The sequence below is a fragment of the Lissotriton vulgaris genome, chromosome 6 (genome assembly GCF_964263255.1).
Source record: "Lissotriton vulgaris chromosome 6, aLisVul1.2, whole genome shotgun sequence".
NCBI lineage: Eukaryota > Metazoa > Chordata > Amphibia > Caudata > Salamandridae > Lissotriton > Lissotriton vulgaris.
The window spans coordinates 1,838,981,993-1,839,008,279 of record NC_141694.1 but is presented as its reverse complement, the minus strand read 5'-3'; the positions used below and the strand labels follow the sequence as shown (position 1 = coordinate 1,839,008,279).

General features: G+C 45.2%; 1 protein-coding gene across 4 annotated transcripts in view; it reads right to left on the bottom strand.

The window, feature by feature from the left end:
- The window catches only part of AGBL5 (AGBL carboxypeptidase 5), a 503,530-nt gene that overhangs the window by 358,766 nt on the left and 118,477 nt on the right, over positions 1-26,287 (bottom strand). For all 4 annotated transcript variants that reach the window (XM_086928124.1, XM_086928123.1, XM_086928126.1 and 1 more), the window contains exons 8-9: positions 8,362-8,965; positions 1,717-1,886 (exon numbers count right to left, since the gene is read on the bottom strand). In XM_086928124.1, the coding sequence (XP_086784250.1) occupies positions 1,717-1,886; positions 8,362-8,965 (774 nt within the window). The remainder of the gene's footprint in view (positions 1-1,716; positions 1,887-8,361; positions 8,966-26,287) is intronic.

Here is a 26,287-nt window from a genome sequence, read left to right as displayed (position 1 = left end):
GCAGAGACGCCCGACCTTCTGGAGCCCTCGCTGGGATCGGGGAGGCAAATGGACCCTCATCGGGACTTCCAGGGAAGCCCGGCCATCCGGTCGCACCATAGGAAAGCATTGAGGGCGACCAGATGGGCGGGACCGTAAGGACTCCCAGTTGCCCAACCCGAGCCTTCACGGTAGGGCTCCCGGCCCGCCTGCCCTTGTAGGGCTCGGGCTGCAGGGCTCCGGGGCTGCAGGGCTGCAGGGCTCCGAAACCCCACACTGGGACTCAGGCATGGGGAGACCCGCAAGCGCTCCTGGGGCCCAGCCGCCTGGGGGAAGACTGCCCAGGAGCCTTGCAGGTCTTCGGGGCTCCTCGGCACCAGGGACCCTTGTCCCGGGCAGATGGACTCTTGGCAGGCCGTAGGACGAGGGCTCCCAAACCAGGCCCTGGGGCCGGTCCCTGCTTTCAAACCCAACCAGGCAGGGGAGATCAGGGAGTCTGCCCAGGCATGAGGGACCCCTGTCCTGGGCACACGGACCCTCAGGACGTACCCTCGTTTTCTGCAATTTTTTCCAAAATTCTTCGTAGTGGCGCTACGCAAACTACACCCAGCCCTACTTTTGACATGTCTCACTTCTTAATGGTGAGACAGTCTAGTCTGAAAGACAAAACACATTTTTTGTTTGTCCTTCTTTCCATATTAGCAAGAAATCTTATCAAAAACAACCAATTTAGTAGTTAAAAGGCCAGTTTAGATTGGAATTAAAAAGTGGACGTCAAATAAAGTCAACAAAATTCAATTTCAAAAGGGTACCTGGAGTTACAATTCTGCCTAAAAGCACAGCTAAAAAGCCCTACTTCAAATATTCATATATTAAAAATTGTAACTGAGTGACACTGCTGCCCATTCCGAGTCAATAAAGAAAGGAGACTAGGAGGCAACAGGCAGCTTGAAATGTGAAGGAATTAGTAAAGAAGGGAATGTTGGTACAAACCTCAAAAGTTTACATTGCAGTAACCATCTGTAAGGTGCTGGGACTGTGAGGCAGTGTGCTCCCAACCCCCTTACCATCTATCTGTAAGGTAGTCATTTCTGGATCAACAGTTTTGTATCAAATTAAAATGTTCCTCAGCCAAGTCCCAATGTGGCTTTGAGTGTACATGACAGATGTACCCAACATTTACCCATTATTGTTATTAGGTCAGGGAAGTTCCTCTAAAGCGCAACACCAGGTTATCAATAAAATCTTACAGTTAGTGTCTATTAAGCAGGTAACATACTTTTTCTAACCTACATGCTTTTTACAGAACTCCAAATATGATTTCAGGGCACTAAAGAAAACAAAACAAGAGCTATTGGGGACACACCTTATAAAGATTGTTCATCCTCTAATATGGCCAATGTTTGGGTGTTGATTGATTGCATATTTCTCTCTTGTTCAACAAAGTCAAGGTGCACTCAGTAAGAACAAATTAAACCAGAATGAATACCGGAGTTACTGCGACGTATTGGGGAGGTCCAGAGTTCTACAACATTGTTTGGTTAAGTAGGTCACAAAAGCACTAAATGGGATGAACTGTGTGACCATAATAGGGAATAAAATTTCAACCAATAAATGAACATTATAAAATAATTTCTGAAAAGACAGAAAAACACTTGAGAAGTGAAGTGCACACAAGACTGAAAATACACACTTCCAGTTACCACTGCTAAAAATGCCTGAGTCACCATTGGCTACCTGTGAATAATCCCTGTGGCTTTGTGGATGGACACACGCCCGCTTCCCTCTTTTGACTGCCCATCTCGCTTGTCTTTGGCATACATGTTCTTCTCTGAAAAATTGCAGGCCATGAAATCGAAGTGAGCAGAGTTGAGTGCAACGAGTTTAGGAAAAAGCAAGTTCTCGACCTGTGTGTGAGAAGTAAACAAGACATAATTTTCCTGATGTTGCAACAGTTTAGCAAGCAAAATACCAGTCAGCTAAACTAAAACAACCTAGCCACCCCATTACATAATAGTGCACTGTAAAATAAATTGGAATCCTTAGCGTGTTCGAACGGGTAGAACCAGTTACCGTTATGGAACCTACCTTTCATCACACCAACTGAAGGGAGACACATGTAGATAACGGGCAGACACCAATGATTTCTAGTGGTAATAGGTTAGACTGACTGGGGGTCTACAGTGGGCATGTATTTTGTTCCTGGTCGCAAGAATCTGTCAGACACCTGCCAACGAGGGGAGGAATTGTCAGGGGCACCATTATAGACTGAGGGTGAGAGTGATGAGCCTAGAGAGTTGTGGGAAACACAAGATTATCCATGACCAACATAGATTTTAGCACCACAGCTAAAGGTGGGACAACGTGTTCTGTGTTGAAGAAGTGATTGACCGAAGATTCAGCAATGGAAATAATACCATCAACGTCATTATGGACAAAAAATGGGCAGGGTGGAACAGATTATATGAACAGAAACATTTAAAATGGTATTTAAAATTAATGTACCAATGCTGCTGTGAACATTAAAATAAATAAATAATAAAATAAAAACGAAATGGAGGTTCTTGAGTAAATTCCTCACTCGCAGGAACAGTTATAAGCTGGTTTACTAAATAACAGCTAAATAGACACTCTAGGAATTCTGAGATGAGTTGCTACTTCTATCAAATCCTCATCCAATTATCACAATCCTGGAGTTGACCACAGATCTAAGTGGAGAACATTTGGCCTACGGTGGATGGTGTCCACTTTGCATGAGTTGGGCTTAAGGGGACACGAAAAATACCAATGGTAGTGAACTTTCTATTACCTGAGATCAGTATCCAGGTAGGGAGAAATACTGTTATCTTTCCTTCTCTCTAGGAATGGAAGTGAACTACAAATATAGCAACAGAAGCAATTATTCATCATTTATTTGCAACTGTAGGACAACGGAGACGTAGGACTGGAAACCCTTCCTGTGATTTCAAAGTAAATTGGTTTGTTGAAGATCCCCATCCGCTGCTGAAAAGCATGGCTCTCCCACTACCTGAGCTAATCCCAGAAGACTTCATGTGGCACCAATTTAACCACATCACTGCAAACCTGTGGCTATTACTGAGAGATTAACAATTGGAAACCAGCTTATTTTTTATTTATTTTCAAAGTTTTATATAGCGCGAACAAGATCTTCGCAGATATCAGAGCGCTTTACATAGAGGGTAAATGAAGGAACATAGTCAAACAAATAGATCAATAGATCACACAGTACAAATATGTGGCTGCAAGGCCAATCATGTGCGTAATAAGACAACTCATACAAATAAGTAAAGGGGTCAAACATGTGATACAGATCGGTGCAGGGTGTTAACAGAGTTCGACATAATAGTTCAAGTGCATTTAGCCATGAGGATAGCTTTTACTTCTCTTTTAAAGAGTGTAAAGGAAGATATACGCCTGGTTTCGGGAGGGAGTGAGTTCCAAATCCTAGGCGCCATTCCTGAGAAGGAGCGCTTGTATGTTTTTTCCTTCCGGAATCTTCGAGGTTTCAGCAGAAGATTGTTTGTGCCTCTCGTGTTTCTAATTCCCCCAGAGATTGTCAATTTCTGAGTGAGGTAGCCGGGTGAGTTTAGGTGTACCGCCTTGTGTGTCATGCAGGCGATTTTCAGATGTATTCTGGCTTCAAAAGGCAGCCAATTCAGGGATTTCAAGTCAGGGGTAATGTGGGAGTGCTTTTTTGACCCAGTGATGAGTCTCGCTGCAGCATTTAGGGAAGCTCTTAGTGGTGCGGTTGTAGTTAGGGGGTGTCCGCAGAGGGCGGTGCTGCCGTATTCAATTCGTGGGATGACTAGTGCTTGTACTGCGGTTTGGAAGTCTTTGGCTGGGAGGTAGGGTTTGAGTTTCCTCAGAATATTGATCTGGAAGTTCGCTCCCTTTGTTGCCTTGCTGATATGTTGCTGCATGTTGAGATTGGTGTCAAGTGTTATGCCCAAGGATTTTGCTGAGTCCACGATGGTGGGTTGGACATTGAGTGCGGTTAGGTGTTTAAGCCAGATTTGAGTGGTGGATATCTTCGCTGGAGGTGAGATCAGAAGGAACTCTGTTTTCAGGGCATTGAGTTTGAGGTGATTATCTGCAAGCCAGGATTGGGTGCATCTGATTGTTGAGTTCAGGAGCAGGATGTCATTGGGGGATTGTAATTTGAGGTAAAGTTGGGTGTCATCGGCGTACATGTGAAAGTGTACATTGGATGCTTGTAGCAGGGTGGTGAGAGGTTCCATGACTAGGTTGAACAAGGTTGGGGATAGAGAGGATCCTTGGGGGACGCCTAGCGTTATAGGTATTGGCGAGGACATCAGGTTCTTGCTCTTGAATTTCTGCGACCTGTTGTGAAGAAAGGAAGTGAACCATTTGAGAACAGTTCCAGATAAACCCATTCTTGTGTTTAGTAGTTCTAGTAGATTCTCATGTTTAACGGTGTCGAATGCTGAAGAGAGATCAAGAAGGATGAGGAGGCAGGTGTCGTTTTGGTCTAGCATTTGAAGTGCGTCGTCAATTATGTGAGTCATCGCAGTTTCTGTGCTGTGTCCTGCTCGGAAGCCTGACTGGTAAGGGTTGATGAGATCAAATTGCTCAATGTGTTTAGTCAATTGTAGTTGTGCGCATTTTTCCAGCAGTTTGGCGAGAGTGGGGATATTGGTGATGGGACGGTAATTGTTGAGATCAGAGGGGTCGGCTGTAGGTTTCTTTAGTAGAGGTGTGACCTGGCCAACTTTGAGGGAGTCAGGTATGCTTCCCTGTTGGAGGGAGCTGTTGATAATTTTAGTCCAGAGAGGGAGAAGCAAAGGGGTAAAGTCTTTTACTGCAGAGGCAGGGAGGGGGTCCGTGAGGTGATTGGATGGTTTCAGGGTGCTGAGCAGTTTGCCAATTTCTTCTTCCGAGTATGTGCCGAAGGTTGACCATGTAGCATTGTTTTTTGGTTCAGTGGGTGCTATGCATTGGGGTTTGGAGTATAGGCTTGCGTCAATGAGGAGATCGCTTTTTATTTTGTCTGTTTTTTGGATAAAGAAAGCAGCGAAGTCATCACAGGAGGGTGCCTCACGCCCAGTGTTGAGTGGTTGGGGTTGCTCCTTGGATTGTGAATGGATTAGCTCAAACAGTTTTCTCTGGCGGTTTTTTGCTTGGTCGAGTTGGAGGCTGAAGAAGTCTGATTTTGAGCGTTTTATTTTCCTGAAGTAGGCGTTTCTCTTTTTCTTCAGATCTTTTAGGTGCATTGCAGAGGGATCTGATCTCCAAGTACGCTCTGCCATTCGCATGTCTCGTCTATCCTCATTGAGACTCCCGTTGTACCATGGTTTGGAGATTTTTGTAGAGACTCTTTTTAGCTGCATAGGTGCAGCCTCAATTATAGAGGCCATAGCATTGAGATAGTGGTCAGTCAGAGTTTGGACGTCCGTGGCGCCTGTCGGTGGGAGTAGGAGATTGCAGCTGTTAGGGGGCAAAGAGCCTGGGTTGAGCTTTTTCGAGTCTCTTTTCCAGACTTTGGGCTTGGAGAGTTGAGTCGGGTTGACTTTGACTTTTTCATTGATAAAGAATGTGATAATATGGTGATCTGACCAGTCACAGGGTTGGATGGATTTGAGTTGGATAGAGTCCTCTTTGGAGATGATCAGGTCGAGGGTAGAACCTTTCTCGTGGGTCGGGCTGTTGCATATTTGGGTGAGGTTAAGGGCATCGAGGAAAGTTTTAAGACTGTTTACCACCGCGTCGTTGCGATCATTCCAGTGAAGGTTGAAGTCACCAAGGTATATTTGGGTGAGCTGCCGTCCGGAATTGGTTGAGATCAAATCCATGATTTGTTGGGAAAAGGTGAAGTTGTCCCTGGGTGGGTGGTAAATGCTGTGAAGAGAGCATATCGGTTTGCCCTCACTAATAATGTTGAGACAGATGTATTCCCAGGATGTTGGGGATGGCAGGGAGGTGGAATTGACTTTCTGAACAGAGAGGTTATTCCTGTAGATGCATGCGATTCCACCACCTATTTTGCCTGTTCTGTCGAGCCTGATAATGTGGTAGTTGGGAGGAACCAGAATGTCCATTATAGGTGTCGAAGATTCAGTTAGCCACGTTTCAGTCAGGATGATTAGGTCAAGGTCCCGCGATGAGAGGAGGTCAGCAATGGCGGCGGAATGTTTCGTGGCCGATCTACAGTTGAGAAGAGTGCATTTGAGACGGGGTGTGTTGAGGGTGGTAGATGGTTCTAGAGAGATAGGGACTTTTCTAAGGTTATCGGGGATTGAGAATCTGCTGTTTAGTGTGGGTGGTCTAAGGGGGTTTGAGTGTATCGTGTGAATGTTGAGGTGTGGGGTGGTTGTGTGAATTTGGGGGGCTGGGTCATAGGAGCGGAGAAGGGTGATTGTGTCGCGGTCAGAAGAAGAGTTGTGGGTGCGACGAGGGCGATTGTTGCGATTACGAGCTGGGATTGAGTTCAGATTGGGGGATAGCTGAGTGAGAGAGTCGGAGGGGTGGGGGACAAGTTGGACGGGGAGGTGTAGTTGTGTGAGGGGTTACAGGGACGATGCGGGGGATGAGGGCAGTCGCTGCGCCTATGAGCAGGGATTGATGACCGGTGTGGGGCGTGATGAGTGAGGGAGTCAGCCGGTGGAGTAGGGGACAGGTTGGGGGGGGGGGAGGTGGAGGTGGGTGGGGGGTGTATGGGGTGTGTGGAGAGTAGTTCTTTGATAGCGTGTATGTCTTCTTTGATCTGAGAGAGGGTGGCCATGATGTAGTCCATCGTGGGGTAGGTGGTGGAGGTGGGGGTAGCAGTCGGGGTTGGTTGTGTTGTGTTGGTATGCGGGATGGAGTTAGGGAGGCAAGAGGTTTTGGGTGGGAGGGGTGTGGATGAGGTAGGGAGGAGGTTGGTGGTATGAGTGAGGGCATTGGTGGCAGGCGGGGGAGTCAAGGTGTAGGCTGGGAGACTGATAGCCGTGGTGGGGGTGCAGGGAGGATAATGGGGGCTGAGAGTAGGAGGGGAAGTGGGATTGGAGATGGTCCTGTTGAGGGGAGGGGGAGTTAAATTAAAAGAGGAGGTATGTTCTGCGTAGTTGGTTAGAGGGTAATGGGGACTGAGAATGGGGGGAGATAGAGGGGGGGATTTGTCGGAGTGCGTGTTATTCTGGTGCTGGACTAAGTTAGGTGTGTTATGGGTGAGAGCTGTGCTGTCCGCGGTGAGCGGGGTGTTAATGCCTGCTGTAGGTGTGATAGGGGTGTTGAAGGTATGTGTGGATGTCCACGAGTTAGTAGAAGGGGCGGGGGAGTTAGTGGTGTATGAGGGGGAGCGATCTGTGTCTGTGCTTGAGAGCTGAATTGGGATAGTGGTGTTGTGGGTGGGGGATGGGAGGTCAAGGGTGGTAGGTGTGTCCCTGATTGAGGAGTATGTAGCTTCAAAGAAGGTTGACGTGCCTGCAGGAAATACATGTCCTTCTTTCTTGGAACTTATTACAAATAAGAAACATGCAAATCTCAAATTCCCCTTTTACCCTTTCATGTTGTAAGCACATTAAGAGGAGAACTCCACTCTAGACACAGGTCTATTGAAGGGGCCCATCTGCTGTGCTGATGTCTGGAAATCAAGTCTAAGACTATAATTAAAGTTTGAGGCAAACTAATGACTTAGTAGGTGCATGGTATTATCATGAAATTTTCCAACAGATTTTATAGCTCTCTTACATTTGAAAATATGCTTTAAAAAACAGGAAACGAGAAATCTTGCAGATAAGTACTATCAGGAAAAAATGGATTTGTGTTTTTATGTAATAGATCTGGAAAAAAAAAAAGATAGATGCACCTTGATGATTCTCAATCTGTGGGCCCAGAACAGGAAAACAATAGCTGAACAGATGAAGTAAAATAAAAGAGGTAAAGAAAGACAAAGCAACAACAAGAAATGAAAGTTATATACAATAAAACATACGGAGTAAATGGTGCTCAGCAGATTTAATAGATCAGAAAGAAATACATCAGAATACATTTGCATAAACTCTATTCGACATAGTGGGGCCCATGAGTATTCCACCTCGTAGTGATCAATAATAGTCCTAACAAACATTACCCTCTTGGATTACTGAGGTGCAATTGGTTTACTCGTATTAAAACAGAAAGGTGAGGGTTTTTAAAGCATGCCATTGTTTTCTAAAGTGTGAGTTTTTGGCACTTAAGTATGCAACAATGCACTGTCTTATGTCCCTATTTTTGATTACACACCAGTTGCAATGTAATGTACACGTGTGAGATACAAGTACTTACCTGATTATCAATAATTCAATAAACTCAAGATCCAGTATTAAACAGAGGCAGTGTGCCTTGCTAATTAGCAGATATCCAATTCCTTGCATGAAAACTCACCTGGTCCATCTCCTCTGTGAAATTGTTCCCGTACATGAAGCACCCACGCTTAGAGGCGTGGCCATGCAAATCTATGTAGTAAGCAATCCCACTTTCCTCAGGAGGGATTGATTCTGTGGGAGCGGTAGACAGTGGTCTCTCCAATTCGTTCTCACAGTTTAAGCTACTGCTAAGATTTGACTCAGGATCAAGAATCCATACCGGCTGAGCCTTGATAAAGTCATCAGAGACTGGAGGTCCACCAGTGTCGTCAGCCAGCATGGGCACATCGGACGGATGGAAGACCTGCGACGAAGTGATGTAATCGCCTTCCCCACCTAGGTGGTTGATTAAATTGTTTAAGTTGTTTGTTTTCTCCATCTCGGATCCTGGGGGCTCATAGGGGAAGGAGCAGTTCTCAGAGGAAGGGTTCAAAGTGTTTGAGACTGCCATTATATTAGAAGTTAATGGAGGGACACATGCTTTTAACTCTTGGGAAGTATGTCGAACCCGGCTGTGAACATGATGATAAAGGAGAACTGCTTTGGCACCATAAACTGAAGGATGAAGATGAAAATCAGGATTCATATACTGCCGGTTCAGGTTAACACCTCTGGAATCCGTTCTATAAGACAAAGGAAAACAATGCCAGTGGTTAATTAACAACAAATGACGAGGTTGGTGTGGGGGTTTTAATACGTTATGTATGTGAAGCACATTTGCAATTAAGTTATTCTTCAATTCAAAGAATATAAAATATATATATTTTTAATCACAATAATATCCTTATTTTAGTAACTGGTAGCAAATAAAGTTCTGTATATTAACTGAATGCCTGGGCTTCACAGACAAAATTAGCTAAGAAAAATAGGAGAACAAAGATTTCTAGAAAAACGCTAGGAAATGCAAACTACACTAATCTTTCCATTTCCAACCATGAGCATATATGCCCCTCAATTCCTTCAGTCCCCGATTTCAAAATAGGTTTGTATTCTTCCTTAGACAACTTGTCACTATATCTAAGCCAAAGAGGGTGAACAAACGTATGCAATGGAAGAAGGCTGGCATAGTGGGTAAGGAGACCCCAGTTTGAAAACATGTAAGAAGGGACCCCCTCAAAAAAGTAAATTGTGGCCCAGGAACAGAGGGGAACAAACAACAATTCTAATGTGAAAGCGTTCCTGCGGTGGCCTACTAATTCAATTATACAACTAAGTTTATAAATATATAATAGGTGACAAAAAATAGAAAAATACTGAATTTATTCAAAACGTGTAAAAATTTATTTTTCTCTTTTTATCTTTTAGTTCATATGAGTTCTGTTATCAATCAGAATTCACAAGACATACATTTTTCAATTCATATCAAAGAAGTATTTTAAGACAAGTACAATTAAATCATGAATATCTACAACAGGAAAAGTTCTATATACAACATACAAAATTATTTAATAATAACCCTTGGTAACACTCATGTCTCTCAACACACTCACGTGCTTAACAATCATACCACACTCAAACTCCAAACTAAGATGGTGAAAAGGAACGGAATTGCTCTTTTAGCAAGATGACAATGCTAAAAGGAGTTGGGCCAAGATGTCACTTAAGGCTTCCGTCGTAGGTCTACGCGCGTTTCGGCAGCTTAAGCTGCCTTCATCAGGACCATTTTCATCATAGCTGTGCAGGGACCAAGGGATCTGGAAAAGATATATGTATATTTACAAAAAATATGTATAACCATATTGTCACCACCAAAATGTTTAAACACTTTAGACTTGTTACCCCACAACAGGGGCTCTACCACATGACCACAGGAGGAGTCTAAGTTCAGTATAGCCTAAGTCTAATGGGAAAGCAAACCCAACCTTATATATGTACCTCAAATTATATGCAAGATGGTATATCCAGGGCTAGTCATGTAGTACCACCTTGCCAGGCATGATACTCAAAGAGGTAATTTAGTAATTTTAAATTATCATACAAAAGAAGGGGGGTTGAAAAAAGAAAAGGGGGAGAATCTCAAACCTCGAGCTATACTATCAATTGCTCATCTTAGTTTAGCCAAGGACATAGCCCCTGAGCTTACCAATTACATCACACAGCAATAGAGTCACCAGAGAACGTCTTCAGTGCGTTTCATGGGGCAGGACGTCCTATACCGCCAGTAAGTAGCTACAAGGGAGAGAGGTCTCATATTTTTAGATGAACATTTAAGGATGAGGTTCATTACAATCACTGCAGTGGAGTCCATATCAATTTAGGCTTAAAAGCCTACCAAGAGGTAAATACCTTTCTTTTGAAGAGCTTATTAATTTCTTGATAAGGTTTACAGCTTATTCGCAGAGGGTTGTGATTAAGGGGAGGTTTAGGGCTTCAACGATCAGCTGGCATGTTTTGCACCATAGTCTGTAATCATAATAATAGGAAAAGGAATTCGTGAAGAGTACTCCCTTTAAAGTATCTATTACACAATAGCCCTGTCAAAGATATAAACAAGTACATCCTAGTATGCAGCATGATCTTACTTCAATGTCCGTGTAGGGTCCTTTATATATGTTGAGGTTGTTCCACAGTCAGCCCCCTGCAAAAATGGAATAAGAACACATTGAAGTGTCCTGTCAATGCAGCGTGGCTCAGGGTATCCAGATATTTGCTAAAAGCCGCAAGTCTCTCCCTGATATATTTTGTGATCGTAAGCATATAGTTAGCTGCCCTAGATACTATCTGGCTCAGGATATATTTCGGCGTTAATGCACTGTTATAAACGTGCAGCACTCGTGGTGGACGGTGTGTATCCCTTAAAATTACAAGCTGTTCGAGGCATTTAAGTCCGTGGCATATTAATACGGCACAGCCGAGGCATGGGTGTAACTGACGAATAGCCGGGAAATGCCGGTAGTTTAAATTACGGAAAAAAGTTAGCGCGAGCGGGTCTCGTGGTCCTAAACATAGAATTTCACTTACCCTGTGCAGACCGTAGTTTGGGACCGTAATTTCACACCGCACGAAGCCTCCTCCGCCGGAGATTTCCTGGCAGAGACTGATCCTAGGTTTTTAAAGCGGATCCAATAGGGCTGATTTTGTCACGTGGGGTCGCTTTCTGTGTACGCAGTAAAAATGCGTCACACACTAAACATAACAAAGGGACTGAATCGCGAAAGCAGTTTCTATTAGTTTTTGCAAACATACCCACTACGAAAGTTAGAGGTAGGACTCTCACTCAACTGTGGAAGCTGAAAGGCATCCAACAGGGCTATGGGCGACATATTAAAAGGGATAAAAAGTACTGTTGTTTTAAGAGAGATATGATTAATGTAATCAGAAAAAAAAAGGGGGAACAAATCAGAAATAATAATAAACCCTACCATCAAAATTACACATTATCACAGGGCTCCAAATTTTCAATATGGTGAACATTCACTGAGACCGAATAGTAAACTCAGGTTTATAATTTCATAATTGTGAGAGGAGATGTCAAAGTAGACAATCTCTAAGGCTGCAATATAGTTGGAATGACAGTTTTAGGTAAAGGCAGCCTTAAGAAAAAGTCAGAATCAGAATTGCATATCTGCACCAGCACAGATGTATCTCAGAAATCTCGGAGGTGTTTATTTGGTCACGTGCCAAACAAGTTCCTCATTCAATCCACATTTCACACTGTCCAAGAGGTAAATCCAAAATGTTTCCCGTTTCTTACGTGTAATTTCATTAGCTTGACCTAGTTTAGGAGTCACTTTTTCTAGGATACACCATTTTATCTCATTTTCTGTATGAGATTTCTCCAGACAGTGTTGAACTAGGGGGGCTGACAGTTTTTTCGTTCTGATTGCGGACTTATGTTCGCTGAGACGGACGCGAAACTCGCGACCCGTCTCACCTACATAAGCTAGGCCACAGCCACAAAAAATGATGTACACGATATTGCTACTGCGACAGTTGGTCAAAAATCGCAATTTGATGTGCTTTTCATTGTATATTATCGTGTCCGATACAATGGCTGAGTCACACGCGTGGCAGGAACCACACCTGTGATTACCCACAATTATTGGTAAACCTGTGATAGAGGACTGGCTGTTTGATTGGGCATTTTTTGCTAGAGGTCTCGAATGCACTAACATGTCCCGTAGATTTCTATTTCTCCTATATGCAAGCATAGGGAGAGGGAGTGCCATGGCATTCTCATCAGTATTCAGAATTCTCCAATTTTTATTGATGACATTACGGATCTTAAAATTCAGAGTAGAGTGATCGATCACACACGTAATCCTATCTTGTTTGGCTCGTGTATTGCCCAGTAGGAGTGCGGACCTGTCATAATACTTGGCTCTTTTATACGCGTGACGCACCAAACGATGTGGATAGCCCCTCTGCAGCAGTCTTTCCTTCAGTGCATCTCCATGTAGATGAAAAGACGCAATATCTGTGCAATTCCTACGAATTCGCCGGAATTGCACAGATATTGCGTCTTTTCATCTACATGGAGATGCACTGAAGGAAAGACTGCTGCAGAGGGGCTATCCACATCGTTTGGTGCGTCACGCGTATAAAAGAGCCAAGTATTATGACAGGTCCGCACTCCTACTGGGCAATACACGAGCCAAACAAGATAGGATTACGTGTGTGATCGATCACTCTACTCTGAATTTTAAGATCCGTAATGTCATCAATAAAAATTGGAGAATTCTGAATACTGATGAGAATGCCATGGCACTCCCTCTCCCTATGCTTGCATATAGGAGAAATAGAAATCTACGGGACATGTTAGTGCATTCGAGACCTCTAGCAAAAAATGCCCAATCAAACAGCCAGTCCTCTATCACAGGTTTACCAATAATTGTGGGTAATCACAGGTGTGGTTCCTGCCACGCGTGTGACTCAGCCATTGTATCGGACACGATAATATACAATGAAAAGCACATCAAATTGCGATTTTTGACCAACTGTCGCAGTAGCAATATCGTGTACATCATTTTTTGTGGCTGTGGCCTAGCTTATGTAGGTGAGACGGGTCGCGAGTTTCGCGTCCGTCTCAGCGAACATAAGTCCGCAATCAGAACGAAAAAACTGTCAGCCCCCCTAGTTCAACACTGTCTGGAGAAATCTCATACAGAAAATGAGATAAAATGGTGTATCCTAGAAAAAGTGACTCCTAAACTAGGTCAAGCTAATGAAATTACACGTAAGAAACGGGAAACATTTTGGATTTACCTCTTGGACAGTGTGAAATGTGGATTGAATGAGGAACTTGTTTGGCACGTGACCAAATAAACACCTCCGAGATTTCTGAGATACATCTGTGCTGGTGCAGATATGCAATTCTGATTCTGACTTTTTCTTAAGGCTGCCTTTACCTAAAACTGTCATTCCAACTATATTGCAGCCTTAGAGATTGTCTACTTTGACATCTCCTCTCACAATTATGAAATTATAAACCTGAGTTTACTATTCGGTCTCAGTGAATGTTCACCATATTGAAAATTTGGAGCCCTGTGATAATGTGTAATTTTGATGGTAGGGTTTATTATTATTTCTGATTTGTTCCCCCTTTTTTTTTTCTGATTACATTAATCATATCTCTCTTAAAACAACAGTACTTTTTATCCCTTTTAATATGTCGCCCATAGCCCTGTTGGATGCCTTTCAGCTTCCACAGTTGAGTGAGAGTCCTACCTCTAACTTTCGTAGTGGGTATGTTTGCAAAAACTAATAGAAACTGCTTTCGCGATTCAGTCCCTTTGTTATGTTTAGTGTGTGACGCATTTTTACTGCGTACACAGAAAGCGACCCCACGTGACAAAATCAGCCCTATTGGATCCGCTTTAAAAACCTAGGATCAGTCTCTGCCAGGAAATCTCCGGCGGAGGAGGCTTCGTGCGGTGTGAAATTACGGTCCCAAACTACGGTCTGCACAGGGTAAGTGAAATTCTATGTTTAGGACCACGAGACCCGCTCGCGCTAACTTTTTTCCGTAATTTAAACTACCGGCATTTCCCGGCTATTCGTCAGTTACACCCATGCCTCGGCTGTGCCGTATTAATATGCCACGGACTTAAATGCCTCGAACAGCTTGTAATTTTAAGGGATACACACCGTCCACCACGAGTGCTGCACGTTTATAACAGTGCATTAACGCCGAAATATATCCTGAGCCAGATAGTATCTAGGGCAGCTAACTATATGCTTACGATCACAAAATATATCAGGGAGAGACTTGCGGCTTTTAGCAAATATCTGGATACCCTGAGCCACGCTGCATTGACAGGACACTTCAATGTGTTCTTATTCCATTTTTGCAGGGGGCTGACTGTGGAACAACCTCAACATATATAAAGGACCCTACACGGACATTGAAGTAAGATCATGCTGCATACTAGGATGTACTTGTTTATATCTTTGACAGGGCTATTGTGTAATAGATACTTTAAAGGGAGTACTCTTCACGAATTCCTTTTCCTATTATTATGATTACAGACTATGGTGCAAAACATGCCAGCTGATCGTTGAAGCCCTAAACCTCCCCTTAATCACAACCCTCTGCGAATAAGCTGTAAACCTTATCAAGAAATTAATAAGCTCTTCAAAAGAAAGGTATTTACCTCTTGGTAGGCTTTTAAGCCTAAATTGATATGGACTCCACTGCAGTGATTGTAATGAACCTCATCCTTAAATGTTCATCTAAAAATATGAGACCTCTCTCCCTTGTAGCTACTTACTGGCGGTATAGGACGTCCTGCCCCATGAAACGCACTGAAGACGTTCTCTGGTGACTCTATTGCTGTGTGATGTAATTGGTAAGCTCAGGGGCTATGTCCTTGGCTAAACTAAGATGAGCAATTGATAGTATAGCTCGAGGTTTGAGATTCTCCCCCTTTTCTTTTTTCAACCCCCCTTCTTTTGTATGATAATTTAAAATTACTAAATTACCTCTTTGAGTATCATGCCTGGCAAGGTGGTACTACATGACTAGCCCTGGATATACCATCTTGCATATAATTTGAGGTACATATATAAGGTTGGGTTTGCTTTCCCATTAGACTTAGGCTATACTGAACTTAGACTCCTCCTGTGGTCATGTGGTAGAGCCCCTGTTGTGGGGTAACAAGTCTAAAGTGTTTAAACATTTTGGTGGTGACAATATGGTTATACATATTTTTTGTAAATATACATATATCTTTTCCAGATCCCTTGGTCCCTGCACAGCTATGATGAAAATGGTCCTGATGAAGGCAGCTTAAGCTGCCGAAACGCGCGTAGACCTACGACGGAAGCCTTAAGTGACATCTTGGCCCAACTCCTTTTAGCATTGTCATCTTGCTAAAAGAGCAATTCAGTTCCTTTTCACCATCTTAGTTTGGAGTTTGAGTGTGGTATGATTGTTAGCACGTGAGTGTGTTGAGAGACATGAGTGTTACCAAGGGTTATTATTAAATAATTTTGTATGTTGTATATAGAACTTTTCCTGTTGTAGATATTCATGATTTAATTGTACTTGTCTTAAAATACTTCTTTGATATGAATTGAAAAATGTATGTCTTGTGAATTCTGATTGATAACAGAACTCATATGAACTAAAAGATAAAAAGAGAAAAATAAATTTTTACACGTTTTGAATAAATTCAGTATTTTTCTATTTTTTGTCACCTATTATATATTTATAAACTTAGTTGTATAATTGAATTAGTAGGCCACCGCAGGAACGCTTTCACATTAGGACCCCAGTTTGAAAACCCTTGCCTGTACACTTACCCGGAGCACTTCTATTTACCACCACTAAACCAACTACATTTTCTATTAGCCACCTGGAAAGAGGTTTACCTTTCCATGAAGCCTATTATTGCCTATCACTGTGACTTCAAACACACATGCTTTAGTTCAGGGCAGCATTCCTGCAATGGCCGCATGTGTCCAACACATCTTTTCAACTGTGGACAGGCACAGACCCTATTTGGACTTAGGGGTGAGCTCCGACTCCAGCATACAGAAGTGAGGCACAACACAGATTAACAATAACAATTACACTCTGTAGTGTAATGATGGAGAACTACCTTCAGTAGCAGACTCACTTGAATCACCATAGAGCTTGTTGCAGAAATTTGGGCGTTCTGCTGCCTTTATTCCAGATTGTCTGGAAGTGTGCTGGTTCTCATGTAGTGCTTTAAAATATAATGATCTTCATTATGGTTCAGCTTGTAATCTTACTGGTGACCTTACTTTTGGCCCTCCCAGCTTTTAAATCTCTGGTTCGAGCGAAAGAAAATAACCTCCTCAACTTACCCAACAGGACGTGCAGTAAAATGCCTTGTCCATGCATGAGCAGCAATTCAAACCCTGCCAGTCATTAAAATGAGGTTCTCTGTAATCTGCCTCAACTTTAGATTTCAAGCCCTCCGCTTATCCAGTTCAACGAACAGGGGAATCCAAAACCCAAAGAGAAGAAGTCCACATCGAACTGGAGGACTGCTGATTTTACAGACCCAGAATAAGACAATTGCTTTACGTACACCACACAATTCTAATAAACGTCACGAGGATCTGGGCTATGCTCGCCCTGTTACCCATGTTGAATGATTATGGCAAGTAAAAAGGGGTTGGATACTAACAGACACAAAAAGCCTAACATCAGTCAAATATTAAACTCCGAAGATTGTTTCAAAAGCCAAGGCCATTTTTCCACCACTTTTTTTTTTTTAATTGCTCCATGATTCTGTATAGGGGATGCCACTCTAGAAGGTAATTTTTTTACTGACCTGTTCAAAAATGCCAAAATTTCCAGGTTAGAGGTGGTTTGATTACAGTTCTCTATAAGACAAATAGGTTGGTCACTTTCGATTATTAAATAGATTATAGTGAAAATAGCTTGAGTTACACTGCTTCTCATGGGACTAACTTTCATACATTGGGCCATCCCAGATCCTATGCGGGGATGAAAAAGGACTTAAATTGCAACAATAAGGGCAGAAAGCTAAATATTGCCTAAGAGTGTCATTCCTGCGTCATGCTAAAAGAGGTCCACAGATGAGCCTCTGGACTGATGGCAGGTGGGATATTTTAAAAAAAACATGCAGCACTGCTGTGCCGATCACTTGTGCTCACCCAGCAAGAATAGCCAGGACTTTCTTTTGCCTGCCTTGTTAAACTTACTTGTATCTGGGGACCTGCCCAGTCCTCACCATTCACTGTTCTAATCTATTAGTTTAATTAAGGGGCATGAATGCTTTATTGTCTTTCTCACAAACACGGATATGGCTCGGAAGGGTGCGCAACACTTGCTCCATGTGTTTGGACCGTATTCGGGCCTGGGGGTGAACTGGGCAAAGACCTGCTTGTTTCCGGTGGCACCGGCTGTGCTGAACCCTTGGGATCAGGTTGCGGGCATCCGCTGGGATCACCGCAGTTTACCTTATTTAGGCACCAATGTCAATCATACCCACGAAGATTTGTTGGAGGTTAATTTGAGCCGGACCATACGCGGAGTTAGGGGTAGTTTTGGGTTCTGAAGTACATTGCCGATATCAGTAGCGGGTCGGGTGGCGCACCTGAAGATGGTAGCGCTCCCACGCTTATGTATTATTTTCGGACGTTGCCCATCTGGGTGCCGGGCTCCATCTTCCATCAGCTCCAATCTTGGCTGTAGGATTTATCTGGGGATCGGGCAGACTGCGTGTTGCTATGGCTACAATGATACGCCTGAGAGCTGATGGGGGTTTTGGGGGTTTGGTGGTGCCGGACTTTGAATGGTACTATTTACCAGCGCAATTGCAGTGGCTCACCCAAGCTGTAGCTCGAGAGTTCCGGGGTCCGGATGGCCCACGCTATATCTTGTCCTTTGTAGTGCTTCAGCGGAAGACGCTGCGATTGTGCTGGAATTGGAACCAGCGCCGGGCTGGATTTCCTGACCCGAATGCCCCGGAGATACCGCTGGCCTTTCCACTGGCGGAGATTGGACGGTGCTGGCTAACTGGGAAGGCTTAGGAATACAAGTACTAGGAGACCTCTACGAAAATGAAACCCTGCTGATATTTCAGGCCCTTCAGCATAAATTAGATCTTCCGCGAGGGGATTACTTGCTGCATTCAGCGCTTATTTTGGCAATACAGCATTATTGGGGGGTGGGCTGGCAGAACCGCGGACCTCAATGGTGTGCCAATATGTGGTAATGGCGGCGGGAACCGTTAAGGCCATTACGTGCCTTTATAGGCTCATGCTGACTGAGGCTCTGGAACCATTGCGTGCATTACAGGGGAAGTGGACCTTGGCAGGGAAATCCCTGAAAACACATGGGCCCAGTTGGTTAGACGAGCCAGGAAGAGCACAAGGAATGCTAGATTTCAATTGGTACAATTCTATGTCCTACATAGGGCGTACTTTACACCAGCCAAGCTTAATCAATATTTCAATGCAGCGGCCGCTCAGTGCCAGAGATGCAGTTTGGAGGGAGCAGACTTCCAGCACATGATGTGGGGATGCCCGAGGTTGGGAACATATTGGAAGGACGTGCTGGCACTGCTGTGTAGTATAAATGATCGTACGTTAGAACTAGATCTGGGCACTTGTTTACTACACTAGTTCCCGCAATCAGCTAAACCGAAAGTGATAAGTAAATTTATAGACCTGGGCCTCGTGTTAGCCAAGAGAGAAATCACAATGCATTGGAAATGAGCGAGGGGACCAGGTGAGGGGAGATGGTGGGCGGAATTCCTCAAGTGGGCGCAGAGTGAAGGTATACTTAGGTTACAACAGGCCCTACGTACTGCTAATGGCAAGGCGCAAGAGGCGGAAAGGGCGTGGGAGGCCTTACTTGTAATATTGCCGGGTTCAGAGGAGGGTTCAGACTTGGAGGACCAGGGGGACCCAGTTGGCACGTTGGCTCAAGGAGAATGAACTGGAGCACAGTCAGTGGGACAAATGGTGATCACTAAAGAAGAAGGTTATGCCCCGTACTCTATTACTGTTGTACACGATTACTATTGTATTGGATTCTGATGCACCTTAATTGTTTATAGACCAGGCTCTTAAGGCACACCGGTGGCAGAAGGGTGGGATAAGATAAGATCGATAAGATACATTTTATTATGTATAGTTAATTAAAACCAGTACAATCGTTACATTTATGCAAGTTTTTAAAATGTGATAAAAAAGTCTGTATTGTTGTCGTTATCAAAGTCCGTGCGGTAAGGGACCGAAAGAATCTGTCTTTCAGTTTTCCCTTGGCCCAAAGTTTGACCATTAAGTGCCGGAACCAGTGCTTACCGCAGGTTGTAGTTTGGGTAATCTTTGCTCTATCGTGGTGAGATACTTAACATATCTGCAGTTCAATTTTGTGTTCGCAGGGTGTGAGAAGGTGGCCTGATATGCAGTGCTCACTATTCTAGTGAACACTATGTATCAGTCCAGCAACCCTTATTGATGATTGGTTGTAAGTCAACCTTATAGACCAGCTATCCTAGTAGCGTGGATACGAGCAGTCTAAGGCTAAAGACTCGAGAGGGCGTGTTAAGCCAGCTGTTATACCACACATATACCCCTTGAACACCAAGTGAAAGGACACCACACAAGTGTTATGAAAATAAATATATTTATTAAGAATCACAACAGCCCTGTACTCTTTATGAGGACAGGGTACTAAGCACAAAACAAAACTCTTACGAAAATACTTAAGTTAGCACAGTATATACAAATGCCCGAGGGGCACGGAAAACCATATACTCTGGAAGTGGAATGCGAAATTACTAGCAGGTAAGTACAGTACTAATAGGCTTTGGAATCGCTAGGTCTTGACTATAGAATCTTCAGATTACTTCTAGGAGGCCTAGGGGACTCGGGTGCAGAGTGTGCACTCTCACGCGGGATGCGGGACAAAGTCTATGGTAGCTAGATTTCACAGAGTTAGTGTTCTCGGGCGAACCCGACCTGGTAGGAGGAAAACGAAAGTGGATTCTGACCCTTGGATAGTGAGGCTATGCTGGGGCACCGAAATGCCGAAGTTACCTAGCCCAGGGGCTGCAGCTGCATATGTCTCAAAAGACGTCGGGAATCCTCGTAGACGGACCAGGAGCCTGGAAGAAGGATGCTGGCAGGCGACCAGTGAAGAGAGTTCGAAGTGATCCAAGCCTGGATCTTGAAGAGAGATGACACCTGAAAGCAGAGGGGACCAAGTTCGAGACTACTAGCCAGTAGTCAGGGGGCACCAGGAGGGCACCGGATGGTAGTCACCTCGACTAGGTGAGTGGGTGACTGTGCTCTGCAGATCTCACGGACCAGGAGGCGTTGTCGGCGACCAGGATGGAGGAGCGAGCTATCCCACGATGGATGAAGCTGTCTGCGTCGCTGGACCCAGGATTGGGCAACAAAGCCTTGGCAAATTCAAGCCCACGCGGTGGACTCAAAATGGCGTCTGGAGTAGACCAGGAGGGTCCGGGGTGCTTCTCTGTTGCAAGGAAGCAAGGGCCAGTCTGGAGCAACCAGACCAGCAGCAGTGATGTCGTCGGGCGTCGTGAAGAAGGCCACAAGGCGGCCGGCTAGTAGCCACACAACGCGGTGAGCAGGCAAAAGCAGAAGGGCCCCACGCAGATCGTGGAGATGCTGGAGGGCTGATCTTCGGTGCTGGAGCCGCTCAGGGTGGGGGCTTCTCGGACCCCAAAGCACTCACCAGTGGAGCACACGGTGGGCTTGTTACAAAGAAGTCGTGCAGTCTTGGCGATAGTCGGTCCCTCGAGGTCTCGTCGCACTCACGGTTCTCAGCTTGGCTGTAGAGGTGAGTAGAGGTCAGAGGTGCCAGGGAAGCCGGGTCTCGTCGAGCTGGGCAGTCGGATTCCGGAGGAAGGACTTGCAGCAGACCGCAGTGTTCTTAGGATGGTGCCTGCGGATGCAGGGTGACTACTCCTTAGCCACAAGGGAGAATCTTGAAGAAGGAAATCTTGATGTCCTTTCGCAGAAAGTCGTGTCTTGATTCCAAAGATGATCTAATTTTAACAGGGGGCCCGCTCCTATCTTTAGACTAAAAAAGGGAACTGACCCGGTGACTAGGTCCTGCCTATGGGTGGGACTAGGAGGGGGGTGTTACACCCCTCTCCCATGCCGGACTTCCCTCAGGCCAGGGGCTGGTGTGCCCCTTGAACTGGTTCTGACCGGCCTATGCGTAGTGAGCACCGGGGTGCCACTCAGCAGTCACCTTCCTGTAAAGCCCTGCCTACCCAGGATATACAAAACCCTGTCTGGGACGGTGCTAGCACCGCCCTCGACAGGAAACCCTTTGTCCAGGCTCCCCTCGCTGGAAGGACTCCCAGCTGCAGGGGGTCAGACTCGTGTCTGTGGTGGCAGCATCCATTTTGTGGAGCTGAGGCTTCGTTTAACTTTAACCGGGGTTCACAGTTACATCCATGTCGTGTCCCTCTAGAAGGGTGGAATGCTAACCCCGTTGCCAGAATTGGCGAGGGGTTAGTATTCCAATTCGTATGACACCTTACTCGACATGTTTTGATAAAGCAATACCAAAGATAGCATTTAACCGCGAGGATTATAATGCACTTAAAAGTATATGGTATGCGATATCATGGAACAGCTATTAGGACTTGGTTCTGCAAGCTGCAGACAGGCTCAGCTCATGCCAGAGCACCATCTCACATGATTCCAAGCACTCTGCCTTCAGGATTGTTAAGGCCTGCCATAGGAGTGACTGATAGGAATCTGTGTGTCCATTTTAGGGTTAGATATAGGTATACTATATCTACAGCAAAGGGTGATTACACGACTTTGCCCCAGCTGTCATGCAGCCAGTTGTGTCAAATTTAGGAGGCCAGCCAGGGGTGGCATAATACATGCTGCAGCCCCTGGCAGCCCTGGGTACACCCATGCCCTGAGTTACAGGGTCTGATAGGGTGGCCCAGTACCAATTGGAAATGCACCTAGGGTGCATGGAATCCATTTTACAGAGAGAGCAGTAGGCCTGGGGTCCTGATTGGCAGGGTCCCAGGTCGACTATGTCAAAAACCAGCTAAAACACAGGGCAAAAAGTTGGGGGCAACCATAGTCAGGAGGTACCTTCCTACACAGGGTTCAAGCATGCAAGCACAGCCTGCCTGCGCGTGCTGGTCCCTAGCTGCTTGAACTGGTCCCTTAGTAGCTGTCGGCGGGCTTGTCGGAGTTCTTCGCAAAGACAGGTCATGTGAAGTATGTCACCCGTAGCTAGGTTGCAAAGCGGACAGACTTCATGGCCATTGCTTCTTAGCCATGGTGGTTGATGCTCTCTGGTAGGCAAGATCCCCAGTCTGTATTTCAAAAACTTCAGTTTAGTGAATTTTGGGTAGCCCTGGCTAAAGTAAGTTTTTGGTCTCAGGGATTTGTACGTGTTCAGTGTCATCCACGCATGGTTTCTTTTAGAAAAGGCGGCCTTGTCCTCTATTAGGGAAAGAGTTTTTACGTTTTTCCAGACCGCTTTTTTAAACGGGTTGTGCCCCAGTTGCATGGCCCAGAGTGAGGAAGCCTTAAAGGGTGGGATAAGGGTAGGGGACTCAGTGGGAAGCACTTTTGATACAATAGATCATCATTTATTATTGCTGTGCTGCTCGACTACGTTGATTGTTTGAAAATCAATAAAAAATATTTTTTTTAAATGAATGCTTTATTGTTTGAACTAGCTTTTATTTCTTTGGGCCGACATTTATCCTCCTTTAGGATGTTTTACTTTCCCAGAGCCGGTTTAGGTTTCAGACAGAATCTCTGCAGCTGATGGTTAGCTATTTAAAGAAAAGCGAAAGCAGAACAGCTGCACCAAAGGCAAGCTGGTCTTCATGGTCAGCAGAAGATGCTGCCTCTCTTATTCTCTGTAAGTTCTCTTGCCAATCCATTACATGCATTACCTACGACAGAGACACAGCTGAATTTGTTTGTCCACGCAAGGCAAAATTGACTGTTCTGTCGTGTGTGGCAGGTAACACATATGTAACATACCAGTCAGGCCTGATTGTATGCCAATGTGAGACCATTAACTGCTTACAGTGTAAGTGTGTGTTAGACTTATGACCTCTAAAACAAATATTTGAATGGTAAGGTTAACAGCATGTGCAAAACCACTTTTATTGTCAGACATTTTCAGAGCTGTAAATTGATATTAGCCTGCTAACAAAATGAGAACTGAAATGCTTGAATCTCTGAAAAGCTGGAGGGTCATTCGTGCTAGCACACACCAGGCTGGTCTTCCCAGTGATGATATGAGGAGCAAACGTGGAAAATCATTGGAGAAGGAATATAGAGTATTGAGGATTTGGGTGACGCAGACACCAGGACTGATTGTTAGAGGGACATGCCGGTGGTTTTCTGAGGTTAGGGGATACTTACCTGGCTTGGCAAACAAACAGTTAGGGAATCTGACAGAGAGAGCAGGGATGTGGGAAGTAAAATGTCAGAGGTCATTTTGGTATTCACTTTGTTTCATACTATGCCTGCTGAAATTACCATAGTAATTATCATTCTGCTACATAAGATGTATGTATAAGTTGTGAATAACAACTTTTTATAACATACCAATATGAGTAGTGAATAACAACATATCAATAACTGTTGTGGTCTACTGTTTTATGGGGCTTGCCTGGGGGATTCATATTTATATACAGTGCTCCTCCTATAGATGAGTTACTCTAACAGGGCTATCTGTCTCCTAGCTTCCTTCATCTGCATGAGCATAAAATATTGTAGTGAGGATTGAGATTCACCTCCTCATTCTCAATTTCTCCCAAAAGATTACACCATGCATTATTCCTCTTAGGCATTAGAAGATTGTAGGAAACTGGGGTTTTGTTGCAGTAGTCCTCCCTATTTTTGCCTGGTACTTAATGCAACTTTGACGGAAATGCACTGTGTTCCTGCTAACTAGGGCCCCAGTACCAGTGTTACCTCCCCAAAAAACAAGCTCACTGGTCAACTCGATCCCCAATTGACCAGCCCTTTAGTACATATGTAAGTCCCTAGTAAGTGGTACCCCTGGTACCTAGGGTGCAGGTACTAAAGGGGGTCCCCAAGAGCTGAAGCATATATTGTGCCACTCTAAGGGACCCAAGAGCAAATTCATGCAGGGACCCACTGCAGGCTGCGTGACAAGGTGCTCTAAAATTTTAAAACACAAAATGGCATACACCCTGTGTGCCATGCCCCCTAACACTGCAAGTAAAATTTTAAGTCACCCCTACAACAGGTCTTACAGCCCTAAGGCAGGGTGCGTTATATTACATGTGAGGACATATCCGCATGAGAAGATATGGACCTGTGCTGGCCAGTTCAATTACTGACAGTACAAGTGAACAGGGAAGCCATCTTAAGGTATGTACTGGGCACTGGTCAAAACGAGTTTTCCAGCTACATAATAGCTTCACTGAACCTATGGTGTTTGGTATCAAACGCCTCGTATTTAAAAACCCACACTGATTCCAGTGTCGGAATAATTAATGCATGCACCCATTCCAGGTTCCATTAGAGTTACGCCATAAAACCCTACCAACCTCTTGTGTGTTGGCTGACTGGTCCTGTCCAGCCTGCCAGTACAGGCTGGTTTCTGACCCTCTTGAGGTGAGAGCCCACATTCTGAGATCGGAAATAAAGCCTGCTCTGGCAAGAGGCGACACCTCCTCCAAGCAGGATGACTAGTAATCTGCATATCAAGGCAGGATGCTTCAAAGGCTTCCACCGCCTGTGATATGCAACCATGGCTTCCCCAGACAGGGGAAATGCCACCCCCTGCCAAGGGCACATTTAACAGCAGGACAGGAACATTAGATAGTCATGAGGCATGCTCAACCTCCGGCTAGTTCCACCCCCGAGGTGGGCTCCCTGAATTGAACAGACTAGGAGAATTCTACTTCCGTTGTTTTTGGTAGAATTAGGTCCTTTGTGTCCGGTTCAGCCCACTTCCCACAGCAAGTGGTCAAATAGAGGGTGCAGTCACCCTAAAGGTAAGTAGCCCATTGGCTACTACCTGACACTTCCTGTAACGCCCCTAAACACAGTATTAAGGTGGCACCCCTGATGCCAGGACTTGAGATTCGTTGGACCAAAAGAATAAGTGGACTGAGAAGTTTGCTGATCCGAGAACAGAGGAGCATATCTGACTAGGGGCAACGCTGCCAGCCTGCCTGCTGCACCCGACCATTGTGGAGAAACTGTCTCGTCCTACCGCGGTGCAGACTTCTAGAAACCCGGAGGGCTGCCAGTGCTTCGCCAATCGCCAGAGAGCTCCATTGGAGTAGAGGATCTACTCCCCTGCAGCCACAGATACCAAAAGAAGCAAGGTCCGGTTCACCGTCCTGCCGCTCACCTGGACTACTGACTTACAGCTGTTCAAGAAGAGGTAGCAGTGCTCCCAAAGGTCAGATACATCTTCCCTCCAAGTGTGGGGATGCCAGGACTGACAGAAGCTGCACAGTACCAATACCTGGGGTACCAGACCCCTTGCAGCGGACTGTGTCCAGTCTACACACCAGCGCTGAGAAAACCGACCTGCCCCTTGAGGGACTTTCAGGGACAGCGAAACCCACATCGTGAGTGGCCCAGCTGTCCTGTTTGTCCCCCTTTAGTAGAAATCAAGACATAGAGACTCTGACTGCTGCCACCCGACACCTCAAAGTGTCTCTGCACCAAGCCCCACAGCCTGAGTCAGAGGGCGCTGATGGCGCCAACGGAGTCCCTAGAGCCTCAAAGGCTAAGCCCACCCTTGGGTTTGCCAAAACTGGACTTCCAGTCGTGGTCTGCAACTTCTTTCTGCAGGCTCCCTCCAATCGAGAGTGACTCCAGCACACGAACCAGATGCCAAAAGACACCACTGCAGCACAGAGTCCCACAGCCCGAGGAGAAGTGGACCAATGGTGTCCCTATGTGCCCGAGCATCTCACGGGTTGAGCTCCACACCCAAGCGGGTCCCTACGGACTGCCCCCCCCCCCCCAGCTTGCAACCTCTTTCC